The sequence below is a fragment of the Crocodylus siamensis genome, chromosome 4 (assembly GCF_052110815.1).
Source record: "Crocodylus siamensis isolate JL-2025a chromosome 4, ASM5211081v1, whole genome shotgun sequence".
NCBI lineage: Eukaryota > Metazoa > Chordata > Crocodylia > Crocodylidae > Crocodylus > Crocodylus siamensis.
In genome coordinates, this window is record NC_143398.1 from 603,346 (window position 1) to 626,906 (window position 23,561).

Here is a 23,561-nt window from a genome sequence, read left to right on the forward strand (position 1 = left end):
TCCAGGCCAGCATGCAGGCAGGGCTGAGCTGCAGACCATCATGGTGAGGGGCTGCATTATGCAGTGAAAATGCTCCTTTCCTCCTGGAGGAGCTGGGGCACCAAGGAGCAGAGGGATGGAGGCCTGGAGGGTCCTCCCGGGCTCCTGTGTCTAGGCCACAGGAGGTAAAGTCTCCCCTGCATTCCTGGTGCATGGCCAGCCTGATCCCATGGGTTGACTCACAAATGGCCCACAACATTTCCCTCATGACACAGTGACTCTCTCCTTCCAGCTGCCCCAACAATCTCCATCCAAGGACAACCAGCCGTGGTGGGCATGAAGACCTCATTGCTGTGCCACGTGGGGGGGTTCTTCCCCAAGGACGTGGACGTGGCCTGGCTGAGAGATGGGCAGGTCCTGAAGGACTCCACCCGCTCCGGCCCCCAGAGGAACCCAGACGGGACCTTTAACCTCAACCTGACCTACACCTTCACCCCCCGCTCTCAGTGATACTGGCAGTGTCTTCACCTGCCACATCCACCATGCAGCTCTGGGGCAGCCGCTGCAGGAGGACTTCCCCCTGGTCATCCTAGGTAAGAGCCTATGCTGGGACCTGTCTGGTGCCCTGACTGCAGACACAGAGGCACTTCCCTTGTCCCCTCTCCACGATAGCACAGACCTGCTCCAGGCCAGCATGCAGGCAGGGCTGAGCTGCAGACCAGCATGGTGAGGGGCTGCATTATGCAGTGAAAATGCTCCTTTCCTCCTGGAGGAGCTGGGGCACCAAGGAGCAGAGGGATGGAGGCCTGGAGGGTCCTCCCGGGCTCCTGTGTCTAGGCCACAGGAGGTAAAGTCTCCCCTGCATTCCTGGTGCATGGCCAGCCTGATCCCACGGGTTGACTCACAAATGGCCCACAACATTTCCCTCATGACACAGTGACTCTCTCCTTCCAGCTGCCCCAACAATCTCCATCCAAGGACAACCAGCCGTGGTGGGCATGAAGACCTCCCTCCTGTGCCACGTGGGGGGGTTCTTCCCCAAGGACGTGGACGTGGCCTGGCTGAGAAATGGGCAGGTCCTGAAGGACTCCACCTGCTCCGGCCCCCAGAGGAACCCAGACGGGACCTTCAACCTCACCCTGACCTACACCTTCACCCCCGCTCTCAGTGATACTGGCAGTGTCTTCACCTGCCACATCCACCATGCGGCTCTGGGGCAGCCGCTGCAGGAGGACTTCCCCCCTGGTCATCCTAGGTGAGAGCCTGTGCCGTAACCGGCTTGCTTCCCTGACACGAGACACGGAGGTAGTTCCCTTGCCCTCTCTCTGAAGTAGCACAGAGATGCTCCAGGCCATGATTCAGGCAGTGCTGAGCTGCAGATGAGCATGGTCTGGGGCTGTATTAGCCAGGGGAATGTCCCTTCCCTCCCAAAGCTGCTGGTGTACCAAGGAGCAGAGGGACGCAGGCCTGGACAGGCCTCCTGGGCATCTGCATCCAGACCCCTGCATTTTTGGTGCATTTGCTGGGTGCAGAGATCCCCAGCATCCCAAAGCAAACCCTTGCCCACAACTGCAAGAGCAGCAGCTGGGGCACAGAGGATACCAGACCATGCACCAAAGCTGAGCTCAGCCCAGTTTTCTTCTCCTAGTACCAAGCACAGATGTGGATCAAACCAGAATGCTGATCGTAGCCATCATAATCATCGCAGGAACCATCGTCATCATATTCATTTGCATTCATTCAAATGGGAACAAAGGTAGAGTGGGAAGATGCCCTTGGGCTGCACGGTAATCAAAAGGGAAATGGGCCAGAGACACGGGAGTATGACTGGTAGGGGGGGTGCGGGGGAAGGATGGAGAGGCTCTTCCTGAACCAGGACTTCCCCTCCCCATGGCAGGATTCACCCCCTGCAGATTCCAGCCCATCCCAGGCTGACCCGTGTCCTGTGTGCAAAGGACCTGGTAGTCATGGGTGACTTCAATTACCCAGACATAGACTGGCAGGAGCACGTGGCTAGGTCAGATCATTCATACAGTTTCCTGACTGTGATCAAGGAGCTCTTCCTGACCCAGGAAGGGCGAGGGCCAACCGCAGGTACCGCTCTCCTAGACTTGGTCTTCGCCGAGGGAGATGATCTGGTGTGTCGCTTGAACATTGAGGGTAACCTGGGTGACAGCAACCGTGAAATGATCAGGTTCACTGTCCACCGCCAGGCCGACAAATCAACCAGCAGGATTGAAGTCCTGGGCTTCAAAAATGCAGACTTCAACAGGCTCAGAGCATTAGTAGGGGATGTGATCCAGGACCAGGAAGGGAAGGCAAATGGGGTCGTTGCTCAAAGATAGGATCCTCAAAGTGTAAGAGAAAACCATTCCTGCAAAGAGGAAAGGTAGCAGGAGGACTGCCAAGACCTTCTGGCTTAACAGGGACATTGCAGTCCTCTTAAAAAACAAAAAAGGTGTACGCATAGTGGAAGCTTGGGACGGTCCTAAAGGAGCACTATACTTTAGTGGCCAGCACTTGCAAGGAAGTGATCAGGAAAGTCAAGGCGGTGACTGTGTTTAGGTTAGCCACAGGAGTCAAGACCCATAAGGAGTCCTTCTTTAGGTCTGTAGGGAGCAGGAGGAAAACAAATGGAAGTGTGGACCCTGCTTAACACCTCGGGACCGCTGGTAACCGACATTCAGGACAAAACTGAACTCCTGAATGCCCACTTTGCTTTGGTGTTTCAGCAGACCAATGGGGGAAGGCACGTGAGATAAGGCTCCTAGGGAGCATGACGGGAATGGCAGCCTCCCCACTGGGGATGCTGAGCTGGTATAAAACCAACTAGAAAGGCTAGACATTTTTAAGTCAGCAGGACTGGATGGACTTCATCCTCGAGTGCTTAAGGAGCTAGTGGAGGTCATCACGGAGCCCCTGGCAAAATTAGTGGGGCACAGGGGAGATCCCTGAGGAGCTGAAGAGGGGTGACATTGTGCCTGTCTTCAAGAGGGGGAAGAGGGAGGACCCAGGCAACTATGGGCCAATCAGCCTAACTTCCATCGCAGGGAAAATCCTGGAAAGGCTCATTAAAGAATCTATGTGCGATACACTCGTGGAAGGTCAGACTGTGAACGACAGCCAGCACGGCTTTGTCATGGGCAGGACTTGTCCTACCAATCTCATCTCCTTCTACGGCCAGATCTCTCGCCACCTGGCCATGGGAGACGAGGTAGACGTTATATACCTAGACTTCCAAAAGACGTTTGATCTAGTGTCCTATGATATCCTTGTGGGAAAACTGGAAGACTGTGGGCTCAGCTGCTCAGTGGTTCAGTGGGTGGGAAACTGGGTAGAGGGTAGGACCCAGAGAGGTCTCATGAACAGACACGTGTCATCCTGGTTTCAAGTGGCCAGTACAGCTGTGCAAAATTTTGCCACCAGTTTTGTTTTGATGCTGTTTTGACTTGTTTTCAAGGTGAAAAAAGCAAAATTGAAATGGAACAAATGTGGTCGAAACAGCCTCGAAACAAAATGAGGCAGGTCGAAATGTTCCACCATTTTGGCACTGTTTTGATTTGTTGCCCACAGGCTATAATAGAGAAGAAGGCCAGAACAGCCTCTAACTTTGTCATTTCTAGCCTGATTTGGAAGACACTTGCAGAGGTGGTAGCCGCTTCTGAGGGCATGAAGCCTACCAAGCCTCTAGGCAAGAGGTGCAGGGGTTTCAGGAACCTGCACCCCAAATTCTTGAAAGCAAAGCTCATGTCACCTGTATGTGTTAAGCCACAGCGGGGTCAAGACTGCAGGCTTGCTAGCCCCTGCTGAGGCCACAAAGCCTGCTCAGGTTCACAGACACGAGTGCAGGGTTCTGGGGGAAACGGCACCTCGAGCTGTGGACAGGAAAAACTCATGCCATGGGTGACACTGGAGCAGCGGGGTGACAGCTGCAGGGATGGTGGCCCCTGCTGAGGCCACAAAGACTGCCAGCTGTCCAGATCAGTGCCGTGGGGTTGGGGAGCCCGAGAGGAGCGAGTGTCCCTGGAGATCCGGGTGTGGGGTGAGTGCCCAGCGCCCCAATGCCACCTCCGGGTGCGGGCGGGGCCTGATTCTGTGAGGGAGAGATGGGCCTGGGGATGGGTCAGCACTTGCCAGGGCACTGGAGCTGCCACGTGAGCCGGGACAGAAGACCTCACCCAGACTTCAGAGCACCTCCCCACAGCAACCAGGTGCCTAGGAGGCCCAAATACCCGTCTCCCCAAAGTGAGCTCTCGGCAATCCTCGAGCTAACCCCCCCGCTGTCTCCCCAGCCCGGCCGCAGGTGTCGGAGATCCAGGTGTTGCCCGAGTGGGACCCTCGCGACAAGGTGCCGTTCGCTGTCCAGCTCCACAACTTCTACCCCCGGGAGGTGCCCCCGATCCAGTGGGGCTGGGACGGGGCCGGGAGCTGGGGGGCAGACCCCGCGCAGATAGACAAGAACGCGGACGGCACGTTCACCGCGACGAGCGTCTGGAGAGTGCCCAGCCGCAGCCTGACCCGGCCGGAGCTGCGCGTGCGAGTGTGCGTCCAGCACGGCCCCGGAGAGCCCCCGAGCGAGAGAGAGCTCAGCCTGAGGGCCGCGGGTGAGGAGGGGCCGTGTCCGGGGGTCCCAGCCCCGCTGCAGGGGTGTTGGGTCTGGGTGGGGTGTGAGGGGCCGGGGAGCAGCCCCTGCCAGGCCGCGGCTCCCCTGACGGGGCCTGTCCCTGCCTCTGCCTCTTCCCTTCCCCAGGGCTCCTGTGGCCCCCGGAGGTGTCCGAAATCTCCCGGACCAAGTCCGTGGCCACGGGGAAGGGAGTCACCCTGAGCTGCCGCATCGCGGGGCATTTCCCGGGGGAGCTGAGCGTGACCTGGCTGCGGAGGGGCAAGTGGGAGGCCACTGCTGTGACCCTGCGGGACTCGGCTGAGTGGAGGGTGGAGCCCGGCACGGCCGTCCTGGCATGGGACGGGAAGAGCTTCCAGCAGGAGACCAGACTCATCCTCTTCAGTGCCAAGGAGAAGGGGGCAGAGTACATCTGCCGCGTGGGACACCTCGCCCTGGGGACCCCCATCGAGAGGAGCAGCGGTAAGCGGTGGGGAGGACAGGCCTGGTGGCTGTTCTGGGATAAGGGGCCTTGTTGTGTCCGAGCTGCACCTCCCCCCGCGGGGCCCGAGCACGACGGGGTGGAGTACGTGTGCCACGTGCAGCACGACGCCATGAATAAGCCCATGTCCAGGTCCAGTGGGCAGCTGCAGATCCAAGGTAGGAGCGTGCGGGCCGGGCAGCGCAGGGCGAGTCCGTGGTGACACCCGGGGGGTGCTGTGCTCCCTCCCCCCCCCCACACACACTGCCAGTCAGGTGCAGGGGGCAATTTCTGGGTGGTGCAGGGGCACGCAGGGAGGGGATGGACCAGAGAGTGAGCAGGTGACAGTGAAGGAGCAAGGACGCCTGGTGCTGGAGAGGTCATTCCCACAGGGGGAACTGGCTCTCCCCAGGCAGGTTTCATCCTGTGGTTCCCTACCCGGGACTCAGACTGGGGACACATCCACCAGGTGATCCCAGGCTGACCCGTGTCCTGTGTGTTGGTTGCTTGGCCCCCAGGCTGGACGGTCTCCTACAATGTCGCAGAGGTGCAGGTGCTGGCGCGGTGCCTGCTGGGCCAGGAGCTGACCCTGCGCTGCTCCATGGAGGGGATGTTCCCCCAGGACTTGGCCGTGACGTGGGAGAGGATGCACAGCGAGGACAGGATGGTGCCGGAGAGCGCTGGGGACCCAGAGAGCCCCGAGCACCAGCCGCTGTTACCCACCGTCCCCCCGGGCTGGGGAGTGACAGAGGAGAGAGCAGGGACCCGCCTGACGTCCTCCCTGACCTTCACCCCCACGGTGCAGGACGACGGGGCGCGGGTCCGGTGCGTCTTCCTCCATGAGACCGAATGTATCAGAGAGGAGCGAGTGTCCCCAGAGATCCGGGTATGGGGTGAGTGCCCAGCGCCCCGATGCCACCTTCGGGTGCAGCTGGGGCTGATTCTGTGAGGGAGAGATGGGCCTGGGGATGGGTCAGCACCTGCCAGGGCACTGGAGCTGCCACGTGAGCCGGGACAGAAGACCTCACCCAGACTTCAGAGCACCTCCCCACAGCAACCAGGTGCCTAGGAGGCCCAAATACCCGTCTCCCCAAAGTGAGCTCTCGGCAATCCTCGAGCTAACCCCCCCGCTGTCTCCCCAGCCCGGCCGCAGGTGTCGGAGATCCAGGTGTTGCCCGAGTGGGACCCCCGCGACAAGGTGCCGTTCGCTGTCCAGCTCCACAACTTCTACCCCCGGGAGGTGCCCCCGATCCAGTGGGGCTGGGACGGGGCCGGGAGCTGGGGGGCAGACCCCGCGCAGATAGACAAGAACGCGGACGGCACGTTCACCGCGACGAGCGTCTGGAGAGTGCCCAGCCGGAGCCTGACCCGGCCGGAGCTGCGCGTGCGAGTGTGCGTCCAGCACGGCCCCGGAGAGCCCCCGAGCGAGAGAGAGCTCAGCCTGAGGGCCGTGGGTGAGGAGGGGCCGTGTCCGGGGGTCCCAGCCCCGCTGCAGGGGTGTTGGGTCTGGGTGGGGTGTGAGGGGCCGCGGCTCCCCTGATGGGGCCTGTCCCTGCCTCTGCCTCTTCCCTTCCCCAGGGCTCCTGCGGCCCCCGGAAGTGTCCGAAATCTCCCGGACCAAGTCCGTGGCCACGGGGAAGGGAGTCACCCTGAGCTGCCGCATCGCGGGGCATTTCCCGGGGGAGCTGAGCGTGACCTGGCTGCGGAGGGGCAAGTGGGAGGCCACTGCTGTGACCCTGCGGGACTCGGCTGAGTGGAGGGTGGAGCCTGGCACGGCCGTCCTGGCACGGGACGGGAAGAGCTTCCAGCAGGAGACCAGACTCACCCTCTTGACAGCCGAGGAGAAGGGGGCAGAGTACATCTGTCGTGTGGGACACCTCGCCCTGGAGACCCCCATCGAGAGGGGCAGCGGTAAGCGGTGGGGAGGACAGGCCTGGTGGCTGTTCTGGGATAAGGGGCCTTGTTGTGTCCGAGCTGCACCTCCCCCCGCGGGGCCCGAGCACGACGGGGTGGAGTACGTGTGCCACGTGCAGCACGATGCCATGAATAAGCCCATGTCCAGGTCCAGTGGGCAGCTGCAGATCCAAGGTAGGAGCGTGCGGGCCGGGCAGCGCAGGGCGAGTCCGTGGTGACACCCGGGGGGTGCTGTGCTCCCTCCCCCCCCCCACACACACTGCCAGTCAGGTGCAGGGGGCAATTTCTGGGTGCTGCAGGGGCACGCAGGGAGGGGATGGACCAGAGAGTGAACAGGTGACAGTGAAGGAGCAGGTACGCCCGGTGCTGGAGAGGCCATTCCCGCAGGGGGAACTGGCTCTCCCCAGGCAGGTTTCATCCTGTGGTTACCTACCTGGGACTCAGACTGGGGACGCATCCGCCAGGTGATCCCAGGCTGACCCATGTCCTCTGTGTTGGTTGCTTGGCCCCAGGCTGGACGGTCTCCTACAATGTCGCAGAGGTGCAGGTGCTGGCGCGGTGCCTGCTGGGCCAGGAGCTGACCCTGCGCTGCTCCATGGAGGGGATGTTCCCCCAGGACTTGGCCGTGACGTGGGAGAGGATGCACAGCGAGGACAGGATGGTGCCGGAGAGCGCTGGGGACAAAGAGAGCCCCGAGCACCAGCCGCTGTTACCCACCCTCCCCCCGGGCTGGGGAGTGACAGAGGAGAGAGCTGGGACCCGCCTGACGTCCTCCCTGACCTTCACCCCCACGGTGCAGGATGATGGGGTGCGGGTCCAGTGCTGCTTCCTCCATGAGACCGAATGTATCAGAGAGGAGCGAGTGTCCCCGGAGATCCGGGTATGGGGTGAGTGCCCAGCACCCCGATGCCACCTTCGGGTGCAGCTGGGGCTGATTCTGTGAGGGGGAGATGGGCCTGGGGATGGGTCAGCACCTGCCAGGGCACTGGAGCTGCCACGTGAGCCGGGACAGAAGACCTCACCCAGACTTCAGAGCACCTCCCCACAGCAACCAGGTGTCTAGGAGGCCCAAATACCCGTCTCCCCAAAGTGAGCTCTCGGCAATCCTCTAGCTAACCCCCCCGCTGTCTCCCCAGCCCGGCCGCAGGTGTCGGAGATCCAGGTGTTGCCGGAGTGGGACCCCCGCGACAAGGTGCCGTTCGCTGTCCTGCTCCACAACTTCTACCCCCGGGAGGTGCCCCCGATCCAGTGGGGCTGGGACGGGGCTGGGAGCTGGGGGGCAGACCCCGCGCAGATAGACAAGAACGCGGACGGCACATTCACCGCGATGAGCGTCTGGAGAGTGCCCAGCCGCAGCCTGACCCGGCCGGAGCTGCGCGTGCGAGTGTGCGTCCAGCACGGCCCCGGAGAGCCCCCGAGCGAGAGAGAGCTCAGCCTGAGGGCCGCGGGTGAGGAGGGGCCGTGTCCGGGGGTCCCAGCCCCGCTGCAGGGGTGTTGGGTCTGGGTGGGGTGTGAGGGGCCGCGGCTCCCCTGACGGGGCCTGTCCCTGCCTCTGCCTCTTCTCTTCCCCAGGGCTCCTGCGGCCCCCGGACGTGTCCGAAATCTCCGAGACCGAGTCTGTGCCCACGGGGAAGGGAGTGACCCTGAGCTGCCGCATCGCGGGGCATTTCCCGGGGGACCTGAGCGTGACCTGGCTGCGGAGGGGCAAGGGGGAGGCCACTGCTGTGATCCTGCGGGACTCGGCTGAGTGGAGGGTGGAGCCCGGCACGGCCGTCCTGGCACGGGACGGGAAGAGCTTCCAGCAGGAGACCAGACTCACCCTCTTGAGAGCCAAGGAGAAGGGGGCAGAGTACGTCTGCCGCGTGGGACACCTCGCCCTGGAGACCCCCATCGAGAGGAGCAGCAGTAAGCGGTGGGATGGGACAGGCCTGGTGGCAGTTGCAGGATAAGGATCTGGTCATGGACCCTGTGGCAGGCCAGTAGGGGGCGCTCCAGCATTTACCCGCCCTTCTCCATGCCCCCAACCCCCTGCCAGACTCCGCATGCCTCCCCATGGGCGCCTTATGCTCGGCCGACCCTTCTCCCGGAGCACACTCGCTAGTCTGGGGGTAACGTTGCCGCCACCACCCCGAGAAGGGACTGCCTCGGCCCTGTGTCCTCGGGGAAACACAGGCCTCGTAGTTCGACGGGTACTCGACCCGGTACAGGCACTTGGGGCACTTCCCCAAGGCCAAGGGGCAAAAAGTAAAGTCTCCCTTAGTCCACAGACCTAAGGGGTCTCTTAGGCATAATTTAGACCCACCCCTCAATAAGTCTCCCACCCCGGTCACAAAGGAGAACTTTATTGATTACAGGGGGTAGGGGAAACTAGGGTACAGGGTTGAGCAATATCTTAGAAATCCTAGAGAGCAAACAGTGTGGCTGAGGTAGCCTTCTGATCACTCATCTGTGTTACTGACAGCTAGATAGCTAATCCGATTGAGTAGCTTCCTCACAAGCATCTTCCAAAGGCTGGTGCAATTCTCCTCTGAAAGAAGGCAGTTTCTAGCTCATGCATTTTGGGGTGAGAGAGAGCTGGGTCCCGATGGTAAGGCTTCTCTGTGTCCCCTGCTTGGCTGCTGCTTCTCCTCATGGCCGAAGAGAGCGAGCCTCCTCCCCCTCCCAACCTATACAGCCCCTGTGACCTCACTCACGTGGTCCAGTGGAGGTCAGCCCCAGGTGGCTGTCAGCCAACCAATTTGAAATACATCACCTGTTACCGGGCAGATTCCAGCTCCCCAGGTAGAAACCCCCCACCCAGGTGGCTGATGCCAGTCCCGTGGGCAGAGGGAGCAGGTTCCCCCTCCCTCAGGACTGCAGCCAGCTCAGGTTACTTAAAGAGACAGGCCCGGGTGCGGTCCCCTGTTTTGGGCCCACCCTAATCAAATGGTTGCAGCCCAGAGATTTTAGTCACAGTGTCGCAGGGCAGAGATTTGGGGAGAAACAGGGTGGATTTCTGCCACACTTCCTCCCGCTCCTTTAAATCTTGGATCTGTAGCTTCTCAGAGGTATGGAGACAAGCATGCTTGTGCTGGGCCTCTTCACGCTGGGCCTCCCGCTCCAGCCTTTTCTCCTCCTGTTCCCTCCTTTTCAGCTCCAGCTGAGCCTCCACATGCTCATGCTGGGCCTCCATCTCCATCCTTGCCTTCTTCTGCTGGGCCTCCATCTCCATCTTTTTCAGCTCCAGCTCATACCTGAGCTTGCCCTGTCGCTCCTCCGTAGGGGTTGATCTCACTGAGGACTGCGAACTAGGCGTGTGGCGCTGTGATTCTGGGGAGGACTCAGGAGTTGACGTGTGTGGAGGTTGCTCTGTGGCTGAGTCACTGTCGCACAGGAGTTTAAAAGTTCCTCCTTCTTTAGCCCTTTCTTCACATGAAGGCCTCTCTCTTTCACCAGCTCTTTCAGTTCAGGCACAGTCTTTTGGGCGCGCTGCTCCGCCATATTGGCTATCTACACTATCCAGTCGACCCGTTGCCAAATTAGAAATTGTTTGCTCAAGGGATTTCAGTGACTCTATTACTCTTCCCAAATTATGCCAGTAAAACAGCAGAGTATTCGGATCCCATGACTGCCACCACATGTGGTGAGTACAGGGAACCCACTTCAGTAAAACAGCCGGGTATTCGTATCCCACCTCTACCACCATGTATGGCGGGCCAGTAGAGGGTGCACCTGCGTTGAGCCACCCACCTCCCTGTGCCTGACCACGTGCTAGGCTCTGAGTGCCTCCCTGGGGCGCCTTATGCTTGGCCAACCCCTCTCCCGGAGCACACTTGCTAGTCTGGGGGTAACGTCACCGCCACCACCCCGAGAAGGGACTGTCTTGGCCCTGTGTCCTCGGGAAAACACAGGCCTAATAGTCCGACGGGTACTCGACCCGGTACAGGCACTTGGGGCACTTCCCCAAGTCAGGGGGCAAAAAGTTAAGTCTCCCTTAGTCCGCAGACCTAAGGGGTCTCTTAGGCGTAATTTAGACCCACCCCTCATAAGTCTCCCACACCGGTCACAAAGGAGAACTTTATTGATTACAGGGGTAGGGGAAACTAGGGTACAGGGTTGAGCAATATCTTAGAAATCCTGAAGAGCAAACAGTGTGGCGGAGGTAGCCTTTTGATCACGCATCTGTGTTACTGCCAGCTAGATATCTAATCAGATCTCAAGTAGGTTACTCACAAACATCTTCCAGTGGCTGGTGAAATTCCCCTCTGAGAGCAGGCGATTTCTAACTTGTGAGTTTGGGGGATAGAGCCAATTTTACATGGGAAAGCTTCTCTGTGTCCCCCGCATGGCTGCTGATTCACCTCATGGCCGAAGAGAGCGAGCCTCCTCCCCCCACAACCTATATAGCCCCTGTGACCTCATTCCCCTGGTCCAGTGGAGGTCAGCCCCAGTCGGCTGTCAGCCAACCAATTTGAAATACATCACCTGTTACCAGGCAGATCCCAGCTCCCCAGGTAGAAACCCCCCACCCAGGTGGCTGATGCCAGTCCCGTAGGCAGAGGGAGAAGGTCCCCCTCCCTCAGGACTGCAGCCAGCTCAGGCTCCCTAAAGGGACAGGTGGAGGGTGCGGTCCCCTGTGTGCAGGGCCCACCCTCACCAAATGGTTGCAGCTCAGAGATTTTAGTCACAGTGTCACAGGGCAGAGATTTTGGGGAGAAACCAAGGTGGCTTTCTGCCACAGACCCTGCTTTGGTTCTGTTCATCCTGGGTCCAAAGGGGAGCAGACCCACGAATCACCAAACCCAGCCGAGAGGGATAGTGACCCCGTGGCCCTCCCCGACCCCTTGCACTGGGCTCCCCTGGAGGCTGTCTGCCAGAGGAGGCACCTGGTATTTCTGTGCATGTGTGAAGGGAGACCACGGCAGAGGCTGCCAGGACCTGGGCTCAGGCCTGCTGGGGCAGTGGGTGGGCATGTGTCTGGTGTCTGGGAGCAGGGTCTGCTTACTGACATGCTGCTCCCACCTGTTGCAGCCTGCCATCCACGCCCTCCGGTCCTGGGGGAGATCTCCCACCCACAGGCCCTGGTCCCGGGGCACCCAGAGACCCTGCGGTGCCCGATCTCGGGGTTTTACCCCGGGAACCTGGCGGTGACATGGCTGCAAAAGGGAGCGGGAGTGAGGGGCACCGGTGAGGTGCAGGACAGTGGTCAGAGATATGGGGCACTGGCAGGGCTGGGATCTATGGGTCAGGAGTGAGGGGCAGTAGTAAGGCTGGGGGAGCTGTGGTTTGGGAATGGGGGAGGGAGAATGGGTGGGGGCAGGGCATATCACTGCCCCCCGCCCCCAACATATCCTAGCTCAGAAATAATGTCTTGCTCTTGTACATTGTGTGGGAGGGAGCATGTGGGGTGCATGCATGGCGGGGGTGAGGGGAGTGTCGGGTTGTTGTGAGGGGATCTGGCTGTGTAGGGGAGCATAGGATAAGTTGCAGGGTGCGTGCATAGGTGGGGGGTTATGGGGACAGGGTGCGGGGTTTGTGGGATGTGGGGGAGGGTGGGGTGTGGGTTCCCCCCACACATTCAATCCATGGTGCACACCCTCTTTCCCCAGCAGCAGCAGCAGCAGGAGGTGGGGGCCCGTGGGGTCGTCATGGCCAGCACAGGCCCCACGGCCCAGCAGTGCACAGCTCCAGCCAGAGCAACACCTGGCGGCAAGGAGCGTACCCAGGCCAACCCCCTCTATCATATAGGGCTCCCCATGGCACACATGTAACTCTGAGCAATAACAGGCTGTGGGGGGGGACGCCAAATGATGGACAGGGGAGTGGTGGAGAGGCCTTTCCTGCAAAAGTCGTTCCCAACCCCAGGGCAGGATTCACTTTCCCAGGACCCAGCACTCAGCTCAGACTGTTGTCTTTCAGGCGATCCAGGGCCAGCTCCTTTCAGACCTCGTGGCTGGGCAGTCTCCTACTCCGTCTCAGAGGTGCAGGTGCCGGCGCGGTGCCTGCTGGGCCAGGAGCTGACCCTGCGCTGCTCCATGGAGGGGACATTCCCCCAGGACGTGGCCATGACGTGGGAGAGGATCCAGAGCGAGGACAGGACGGTGCCAGAGAGCGCTGGGGACCCAGAGAGCCCCGAGCACCAGCTGCTGATCCCCGCCCTCCCCCTGGGCTGGGGAGTGACAGAGGAGAGAGCAGGGACCCGCCTGACGTCCTCCCTGACCTTCACCCCCACGGTGCAGGACGACGGGGCGCGGGTCCGGTGCTCCTTCCTCCATGAGACCGAACGGATCCGAGAGGAGCGAGTGTCCCCGGAGATCCGGGTGTGGGGTGAGTGCCCAGCGCCCCGATGCCACCTCAGGGTGCGGCTGGGGCCTGATTCTGTAAGGGAGAGATGGGCCTGGGGATGGGTCAGCACCTGCCGGGGCACAGGAGCTGCCACGTGAGCCGGGACAGAAGACCTCACCCAGACTTCAGAGCACCTCCCCACAGCAACCAGGTGCCTAGGAGGCCCAAATACCCGTCTCCCCAAAGTGAGCTCTCAGCAATCCCCGAGCTAATCCCCCCGCTGTCTCCCCAGCCCGGCCGCAGGTGTCGGAGATCCAGGTGTTGCCGGAGTGGGACCCCCGCGACAAGGTGCCGTTCGCTGTCCAGCTCCACAACTTCTACCCCCGGGAGGTGCCCCCGATCCAGTGGGGCTGGGACGGGGCCGGGAGCTGGGGGCCAGACCTCACGCAGATAGACAAGAACGCGGAGGGCACGTTCACCGCGACGAGCGTCTGGAGAGTGCCCAGCCGCAGCCTGACCCGGCCGGAGCTGCGCGTGCGAGTGTGCGTCCAGCACGGCCCCGGAGAGCCCCCGAGCGCGAGAGAGCTCAGCCTGGGGGCCGCGGGTGAGGAGGGGCCGTGTCCGGGGGTCCCAGCCCTGCTGCAGGGGGTGTTGGGTCTGGGTGGGGTGTGAGGGGCCGCGGGTCCCCTGACGGTGCCTGTCCCTGCCTCTGCCTCTTCCCTTCCCCAGGGCTCCTGCGGCCCCCAGACGTGTCCGAAATCTCCTGGACTGAGTCCGTGGGCAAGGGGAAGGGAGTGACCCTGAGCTGCTGCATCGCGGGGCATTTCCCGGGGGAGCTGAGCGTGACCTGGCTGCGGAGGGGCAAGGGGGAGGCCACTTCTGTGACCCTGCGGGACTCGGCTGAGTGGAGGGTGGAGCCCGGCACGGCCGTCCTGGCACGGGATGGGAAGAGCTTCCAGCAGGAGACCAGACTCACCCGCTGGACCTCCAGGGACAAGGGGGCAGAGTACATCTGCCGCGTGGGACACCTCGCCCTGGAGACCCCCATCGAGAGGAGCAGCGGTAAGTGCTGGGATGGGACAGGCCCGGTGGCAGTTGCAGGGTAAGGATCTGGTCATGGACCCCGCTTTGGTTCTGTTCATCGTGGGTCCAAAGGGGAGCAGACCCACCTATCATCCAACCCAGCCGAGAGGGATTGTTAGTCCAGGGCCCTGCCTGACCCCCAGCTGTTTACTACGGCACCCCTGGGGAAGACCCGGACCAATGGATATAAACTGGAAGGCTGCTTGAGGTTCAATAGGGGGAAAAACTCCTTCCCAGTCAGCCTGTCCAGACTGTGGAATAAACTGCCTTCAGAGGCGGTGCAGTCACCTGCCCTGGAGGTTTTCAAGAGGAGACTGGACAGTCACCCCCCTGGGGTCACTTGACCCCAATTCTCTTTCTGCCTGGAGCGGGGGGGCTGGGCTCAGTGGTCTGCGAGGTCCCTTCCAGCCCCTGGTAACATGAATCTCTGAAGACCCTGCTCCCCTCAGAGCGATGCCACAAGCTGAGCTCTGCCTTGCTCCCTCCTCCTGTGACCAAGGGCAGGAGCGGGTAAGCCTGGTGCCTTGGTGGGAGCCCTGGGAGCAGGAGCCACGACTGCCACAACCAGTAACTTGTTGAAAAGGTGTCTTTGGGCTTCAGGTCACAGTGGGAAGGGACAGGCCAGAGATGGGGGAGGGCGACCATGAAGAGCAGGCAGAGGCCTTTCCCAGAATAGGAACAATAGGGTCCGCAGGGGAGGGGAGCAGACCCGCCTGTCTCCCAGTCCATCCCAGAGGGGCTGTGACTCCCTGGCAGTGCCTGACCCCTCACACCCGGCGGCCCTCCTGGAGGCTGCCTGGGACCGGGGGGCGCCTCTTGCTGCTCTGGGTGTGTGACAGGAGCCCACGGCAGAGACTGCCAGGAGCTGGGCTCAGTCCAGACAGGGTAGTGAGTGAGCATGTGTCTGGTACCAGAGGCAGGGGCTGCTTGCTGATGAGCTGCTCCCACCCTTTGCAGACTGCCATCCGCGCCCTCCAGAGCTCGGAGAGGTCTGCCTGCCAGAGGCCCTGGTCCCTGAGCAGCCGGTGACTGTGAAGAGCCTTCTATCAGGGTCCTTCCCCAAGCAGGTGGCAATGACCTGGCTGGGAAAGAAAGCATGCAAGAAGGAGCGTGGGGCCGTGGAGAGCTCAGACCCCCCCAGGATCCACACCCCCACCCCCAGCCAGGTGCCGGACAGGGAGTCCCACAGCACGGAGTCCCAGCAGCAGTGCCCCCCCACGGGGCCCGAGGATGATAAGGCTGAGTACCAGTCCTGGGCTCACAGGTATGAGTGTGTGGGTCAGGCAGCATGGGGGATGCTGGGGTGGTGAAGCCCAGGAGCTGCTGTGCCTTGCACCACGTACATGGCTCTGTTTGAGCAGACACCCCCTTGGGCTGAGCTTTTCCCAATGGTTCCCAGGCACAGAGGTGATTTCTGGGTGGTTTGTGAATGTCCCCTGCAGTCACTCCTGGAGGCAGGGGAAGGCCCCGAGTACTCTCAGCCCAAAGGGGAACACGGACTCTTGTCATGCCCAGTGTTGCTAGTGTGGAAGAAATCAAACTTCGCGTTGTGGTTGAATCAGAACGGACAGAGCCAGCTTTTCTTTATTTAAGGCTATACTGTGATCACAGGGAGGATGCCCTACAGCGAGGGGAAGCACCCTTGTCTGTTCCAAAGGATTTCTCAGACTCACTAAGGTTACAAGCGGATTTATACTAAAGACAGAGAAAGAGATAAAAGGATACACTTTGGAGAAACAAAACAATAGTAAATTACACAGAAACTTAGGTCATTTACTGAAACAAATATTTATGCGTAGGGCTATCCCAGGGCATACAGGGCAAGATATTAAGATAGCCCAAGGAATGCAGGAATGCGGATTCCTTATCTCAGAACATTTGACTTAAACAGTATTAGCATGTCTGGTCTTTGTGTTTTTCTAGTCAAGGAAGCCAATTACTTCTACACTAGTGGTGACGTGTGTGTCAGAGGACACTCCTGAGCGTAGGCCGACTCCATCAGCTCTGATCCTGTTTCCCTGCTGCAGACTCCATGTCCCAAAGAGCAGGCTTCAGCCTGGCCCCTGCTCCACCAATGCCCCAGCAGGCAGGTTCAGCCTGTGGCTCTGCCTGGCTGTCATGGGTGTTTGGAGCACCTGTCACTTTAAGAGAAGGGGCTACTCCAAAAGCAGCCTCCAGGTCTGGAAGGGGCCAATTAGGGAGTCACGTGAGCAGAAGGGGTGGGGTTTGAGACATGTAAGCCCAGGCCCTGAGCTGGCCAGGCAGTCTAGGTCTGAGAGCTGCAGGAAGTGGAGGTCCTGAGCCGCAGGTTCACAGGCCGGCTTCTGCCACCGCATCTGGGCTGGGGCAGGCACTGGTGGTTTGTGCAGGGACTAAAGGGAGGTCAGGAGGTCCCAGCTGGCCAAAGAAAGGAAGAGGGGCCAGAGAAACAGAGAGGCTGGGGCACAGAGGGACAGAAACTGCGCCCAGGCGGGGCTGGGGCCTGAAGCCCGGCACGGGCGGAGGTGGGAGGGCCAGAGCAGGGCGAGTGTGAGCAAAGCAGGGAGTGAGGCCAGAGCCTGATAGAAGGGGAGAGAGTGGGGCCAGCCAGCACAGAGCCCAGAGAGAGATGGAGCCTGGAGCCAGAGGGCCCAGAGCCACAGAGGGAAGGAAGTGTGTCATCAGGATTAGAGAGCCCCGGGGTCTGGGGCCCAAGAGCGCTGAGTGTGAACAGGGCCAGGGAGCCCTAAGATATCACTGGCCCAGAAGTGGGGCCAGGGCCCAGAGAGAGGCGAAAGGCCAAGGACGGCCACAGCTGGAGAGTGGTGGGGCCAGAGGAGGCCAGGAGTCGCACCTGGCCTATGAGCAGGGGCAGGGCCCAGAGAGAGGGGCAGAGACCCGGGTCACCGATGGAGACCAGGGGCCAAGGAGCCCATAGCGTAAGAGAGCGGGGGACCGGGGCTGGGAGCCCATAGCCCAGGAGAAGTGTGTGACAACAGCAAGGAGTATCATCTGTGCAGCACAGCCATGGGTTAAAGGGATGTTCGGCGCTATGTAATTAGCCTGTAAGGCAATGACCATGGACCGCCGTGCTCAAGAGAGCAAGGTCAGGCTCGGGAGACCCTGGGGCAGCCTCCCGTTATGTAGGAGCTGAAGACATCACCGTGCAGTGGGCGAGGGAGGAGGGGACTGCCCGAAGGCAGACGGATGGGGGCTGAAGGCGCTCCTGGGCGTTGCAGCCACCCTTGGCGCAGACCCCTTCACATCAGCTGACGGGGAAGGCTGGTGGCTCCAATTCCACTGGGCGACAGGACCCGCGTGTCCCAGGTGGCAAGTCACTGGCTTGTTTCTCAGTTCACAGAAGTGTAGGGCTGGAAGGGACCTCGTGAGATCAGTGGGTCCAGACCCCTGCTCTGCATGGGAAAGACCGCTGGGGCCAAATAACCCAGGATGGTGTGCATCCAGTCTCCTTTTGAAACTCTCCATGGTAGGTGCCTGCACCACCGCCCTGGGAGTTTATTCCAGAGTCTGGGCACATGAACCGTAAAGAAGTTTCCCCTTATATCCAGGCTGAAACCTTGTTCTAGGAGTTTATGACCATTGTTTCCGGTTTTCCCCTCGGGTGCTTTGGTGCATAATTGTTCGCCTAGCCCCTGTTGCTCTCCCCTGATATATTTGCAAGCTGCCACCAATTCCCCTGAAGTCTTCTGTTTCCTGGGCTCAACAGTCCTGTATCTGTCAGCCTTTCCTTGTATGGGCTGCTCTTCGTGCCTCTGATCATATGAGTGGCTCTTGTCTGGACTCTGTAAACTTCTCCACATCCTTCCTGAAGTGCGGCGCCCAGAACTGGATGCTGTCCTCCAGCTGGGGTCTCACTGATGGCAACAAGAGCGGGAGAATAACTTAATTTTGCTTGAGGTGCACTGGTTGATGCATGCAGTGTATTGCTGGCTCTGCTGACTGTAGCATCACACTGGTGGCTCACATTCCTGTTTCAGTCATTTATGACCCCCAGGTCCCTGTTGGGCATGGTGCTAGCTAGCGCAGCACCACCGAGCCTGTAAGTCTGTTGTGGATTTTCCCTCCCCCGATGGAGCACGTTACACTTCGCAGTCTTGAACAGCATCTGGTTGTGGCCCACCCATCCAACTCATCTGTCCAGGCCTGCCTGGATCGTCAGCCTGCCCTGATGCATGGCTGCACTTCCCCGCAGATTAGTGTCATTGGCAAACTTTGTCGCTTGTCTTCTAGATCCATCCGAGCCCTCCAGAGCCTCCAGGAACTGAGGAGAGAGGAGGCCGCCACAGACAAAGCAACGTGGGGTGAGGCTACGGTGGTGACACCCGGGGGCTGCAGCAAGTCCTGGGCATGTCTCCTCTGGTCACCCCCGGGCAGGCAGGGGAAGGCACAAAGTAGTCTGAGCCCAAAGGTCCCTGGGTAACGCGGGTTCCCATCATGCCCGAGTCACAGAGAGTGAGGTGTCCGGGCACACTCCTGACCACAGACCAACTCCCCCAGCCCTGATCTCTTTTCCCATCCCAAGACCCCATGTCCCAGGAGCAGGCTTCAGCCTGACACCTGCACTCCCCCACTGTGCTCTGGCAGCTGGATGCAGCCTACCGCCCTGCCTGGCTCATGGGGAAGCCCAGAGGCTCTGGGTTTTCCAGGCAAAAATACCGCAGGCCCTGGATGACAAGTCACAGCCTCATTTGTCTTCTTTTCTAGGTCATTCAGAGTCCACCGGAGCCTCCGAGAGCTGAGGAGGGAGGTGTTGCCTGAGGACAGAGGCAGGGTTGGACCTCGCACCCCCCTGGGAAACGCCACGGCTGGACGGGGCTGGGTGGGGGGATCTGGCTGGGGCTGGGGCACAAGGCTGAGCATCTTGGCTGTCCCTGGGTCATTCCCAGGCCTCCAGTGGGGATGGCTGCTCCTACTGTCCTTCCCCCAGCCATGGTCTGTGCAGTGGGGCTGGGCGGGAGCTCAGGGCTGGGGGCGCTTTCTCCCACTCTCTGTACAAAGGGGCGGCTTCTGGGCTGCCACAATAAAGGTGGCAGTGCTGAGACTCACCGGCTCTGGTCCACCTCCTTCTCTAGCGTGGCCCATTCGAGTCCCCATTTCCTCTCTTTGCTGGATGCTGCACATTGTGACCAAGGGGGGAGCCGAGTCCCCTAGATGTTTCCTCCTTTCACAGCTGCTGGCCCCTTGGCAGCCCTCCCCAATGGTGCCCAGGAAGGTTGGCACTCGGTGCCATAGTGGCAGCTCCCTACATATCCACCACCAGGGTAGGGCTGAGGCAGGCGGTCGTGGGGGTGAGGCGGAGGCCGGGTCACACACGGCTTGGACACCCAAGCAGTCCATGTGCAGGGACACCCCTGTGATGGACTAAGTCAGACCAGAAATGAGGCTGCTGCCCATACGCAGCTCTCCTGCCTCCTGCGCACCTTCCCCAGGGATGCACGTGGCTGAGGAGAGTGGATCCGGCTAACTATAGGCCCGCAGGGCAAGGCTCACTTTGGAAGAGACCTTCCCTGTATCTGCAAGGCTCCTCCCTCGACTTGGCCCAGTTTTACTCGTGCTGAGACCTCCAGCCCGGGTCCCTGTTCAGGGCTGCAGTGCCCTGGCTCAGGTCTGGTCACTCCTGTGACCTCAGGTGCCAGCTCCTCTGGTGCCACACAGCACAATCTCAAGCTTAGGGTCTTCCCCCCGTCACCCACTTTGCATGGTCTCCTCCACCCCTACAGTCACAATCTGTCCCTCCAAGGGGAGGAAATGCAAAACCCACAAACTGCAAGGACCCTCCTGGTTCAAGGGCAGGTCCCACACAGGGTTCAGCACACCCCTTGGTGCCGGGCTGCACAGAGAGAAACAGGAGCCACAAGGGAAAGCACCAGGGTGTTTCACGTGCTTGTGTGTAGGCTCCCAGCTTCCCTTCCCTCTGGGGTGACCCCTCTGCAGTCTGGGCTGTGGTCCTCACACCTCTCACACAGGGCTCTGCTCGGTGGCTTCCACAGTCCCCTTCCTATTCACTTCAGGCACAGGCTTACGCAGGGTGAACGTCACGTCCCCGCTCCCTGTATCCGACTGGGACTCCCAGGCGTCCTTCCCCAAGCCGCCTGCTCCCCTCCCCGCCCAGCACAGCCCTAGGCCCAGCCGGGCACTGCTGGGGTGACCACTGCCGTGCTCCTGACCCTCCTAACTGCATCCCTAGGGTGCAAGATGTCCTAGGTCCACATCCTGGACAAGTGTCTCATCTCTCAGCCAAGCCCAAACTTCTCAGATGGAGGAGCCTGCTGTCCCCACTGAATCCATGAGAAGTACCCAAAGTTACTCATACCCGGCCTAGACCAATGAGCCACTATGAGGCTGTTGCTTTGAGGCTTCAGTAGCTGTGGGGTTGGCGCTCCCAGCACCCGGTCGAGGGCAGTCTTGCCTCGGGGTGCAGTGGGAGTTTCCAGCCTGGCCCCATCTACAAACCAATTCCAGCTTTGTTTCCAGTGAGGGTGAGGGAGATCCTGGGCTGTGATTGCTGAAGGGCCTGCTCTTTCACCCTCTTGCTTGGCAGAAATGGCCCTAGGGCTGTGTTCAGCCTCTGAGGAGGCGACTGCATGACATGAGCTGGGGGACCGGCTGTCAAGTTCAAGGTCAAGGGCTGGAAGGAAATGCTGGTCCTGTCTGGGGTGAGTCAGCCCTGTCTGCCTCCAGCTTCAGGCATTGCAGCAAGGACTGACTTGGGGGCTGGAATTGCTGCTGCTGGGCAGGTTGACATGGTCTCATCCAAAACTGGAACCGGAGAACCTCTGGTACCCACAGCAAGGATCATCCCCTGGAGCCCAGGGGTGTTGCACACAGGCCAGGGAGCCCCGTCATCCAGCCCCAGCTGCTTCTCCCATGTCCCCCCTCTTGGGGCCCTGTCACCCACTTCTGGGGCCAGGGAGAAGGCTGAGCAGAGTGCCACCTCCCCTCCTTGCTGGTCCCAGCACGTGTTTTCTCCTTCTGGGAGAAAAGTCATCATATTGGACCTTCCTGCCCCACCTTCCCCTGCTCCCATCAGGGTGCGGGGCAGGGCAGTGCTTCCCCCTCCAGGAGGACTGCAGGCCCATCTGGGTCCTTTACTCCAGGCACTGGGAGCTTGGAGTCATGCTGGCTGGGTAGGCGAGCTTGGCTGGCATTGCCCCTGAACCTAGAGCAGAGCCCAAGAGGAGCCTTCTCTGGTATGATTTTTGCTTTGTGTGTGAAGGGTCCTGGGTTCAAATCCCAAAAGCCCCCAGTCCAGTTGTTTTTCCTTCCCCAAGTTACACCATGAACCTGGGCAGCTGCCTCCCTTGCACCCCCCGTCCCAGCCCCCTTGAGTAGCTTCAGGGCTGTTTGCCGCTGTCCTGGGCCTGGCTGGGAGAGCATCAGCTCCACATCTCTCCCCCTTGGGGCCTCCTGCCCAGCTTTGGGCCAGGGCTGAGACCTGCCAGCTGTGGTGTGGGGGACTGGGCACCTGCCCCCGGCTGTCACAGCTTGGCTTTGGTCCTTGAGATTTCCAGCCGGGCCGCCAGCTCTGCCCAAGCAGCACCATGAGTTTTGGCTCCTGCTCACGGTCACAGGACGAATTTGCCTGGGCTCAGAGAGGTCCCAGGAGCCCAGGGCTGCTCTGAGGGGACAGGCTGGGCTGGGCAGCATGGAGGACCGGGCCTGGAGCAGCTGCAGACAGACTGGGGCTGCCAGGGATGCAGCAGTGAGGGAAGCGACTGGTTCTCCTGTGTGTCTCCCTGGTCCAGGGGTAGTTCTCACTCCTGGTGTGAGAGCTCATGGCCGAGCCCTGAGCCAGACTCTTCTCCCCGGGCCCGGGCACCCCTCCCTGGTCCTGGCTGACCCTTGGATCAAGGCAGGCTGTTTGCATGCACCTGTGCCAAGGCTGACCCATATGTGACTGCCAGGCTACACGTCCCTAGTTTGCAGTCGCTTCCTCCTTGTCCCATGGTGCTGGGGGGAGCTCTGGGCAGGGCTGGAAACCAGAGGGCTAATGACAGCCTGGGGGTGTGGGGAGTCCCAGCCCTGCCAGCACCCGCCCTTGGGAGAACAACTGGGAAACGCTTGAACATAACTGGCTTCATGGCCTCGGGCCACGATTCTCGCTTAAAGTGTAAAAGGTTCTGGGTTTAAATCTTGAACAATCCCATTTTTGCTTCTCGCTGTCATGCTGCTCAGGCCTGTGCCCGTTTGCTCCCGATCTTGGCCTGGTGACCAGCCCTGCTCGATAGAAACATGCCCCTACCCCCTGGGCCAGGTCCCGGCTGCAGCACCTAAGGAAGGCGCAAGGACCAGGGGCTGGGGGCTTGGAGGTAACTCTGCTCCCCCTGGGCTCGGGTCTCAGCCAGGAAAAGGGGAAAGACTCCAGGGGCCCCGTGGCTGTGTGGGGCAATGGGTGCTGCATTGGGAGACCAAGCAGATGGCTGCTGGATCTTGCCTACCCTAGGGCATCTCTTTCCCAGGGTGAAGCCTGAATTGCCCTTTCGCAGGGAGAACAGCCTGCAAGAGCGGCTCGTGTGTTGACCTGGCTCCCACGGCTTCACAGCCCCTGCCGAGACCCCCCAGGTCCAGACCTCCTGGTGCTGGAATCGGGCTCCTGGCTGGTGGCTCGGCCCCGGGGAAGGCAGGGCCCAGGCAGATGTGGCTGTGAAAGCCAATGAGTCCAGCCCTGAGGGGAGGGTGGAGGAGTCCCAGGTCCCTGCCATGGGCCGTGGTAGTGGGCTGTCTGCGAGGTCTGGGCTGGGGCAGCCCCACGTGCCCTGCAGCGACTCCCACCCGCTCCCGGTTGTAGCCTGGAGGACTGGTCCTCACCCGCCCAGCCAGGACGAGGGAGACCGGGTGGACCGATGGGTGCAGGGCGCTGGTGCTTGGCACAGACATCAGGGCCCCGGTTCTCCCAACTGCAGCGCACAGCCCTGCGCGCAGCCGGCTCGCTGCCAGGGCACGATCCTGCCGAGGTATGCCGGCACAGCACAAGCTCTAATTATACAAATGAGACCTGCTAACGCTCGCTCAGATCGCCTCTGTCAAGGAAGTGGCCGGCCTAATAGCTCCCTGTCAACCTGAATGCCCACCCCAGCTCTCGCTGACAACCACCTGACTAGGGATGATACTGTTGCTGGCACAGGGTGCCCAAGGGAGGCAACAATTGGGTTCGTTGCCCAGTGTGCGTCGCGCCAAATAAACACACTGGGGGGAGAAGTAGACAGAGTTTATTTGAGCTCAAGTAAAAGGCACAGGGAG

General features: G+C 60.8%; 2 protein-coding genes across 2 annotated transcripts in view; one reads left to right on the forward strand and one right to left on the reverse strand.

Annotated features, from left to right (window-relative positions):
* The window catches only part of LOC149865305 (uncharacterized), a 136,889-nt gene that overhangs the window by 30,538 nt on the left and 82,790 nt on the right, over positions 1 to 23,561 (reverse strand). The window lies entirely within an intron of this gene.
* LOC149865309 (uncharacterized) lies at positions 415 to 19,706 on the forward strand. Its single transcript, XM_090041287.1, has 16 exons — positions 415 to 572; positions 1,628 to 1,735; positions 4,272 to 4,583; positions 4,730 to 5,062; positions 5,579 to 5,953; positions 6,203 to 6,514; positions 6,639 to 6,971; positions 7,487 to 7,861; positions 8,111 to 8,422; positions 8,547 to 8,879; positions 12,873 to 13,280; positions 13,531 to 13,842; positions 13,968 to 14,300; positions 15,279 to 15,585; positions 18,552 to 18,622; positions 19,026 to 19,706. The coding sequence occupies exons 2-16, from the start codon at positions 1,657 to 1,659 to the stop codon at positions 19,058 to 19,060; spliced, it is 4,230 nt and encodes a 1,409-aa protein (XP_089897413.1). The 5' UTR covers positions 415 to 572; positions 1,628 to 1,656; the 3' UTR covers positions 19,061 to 19,706.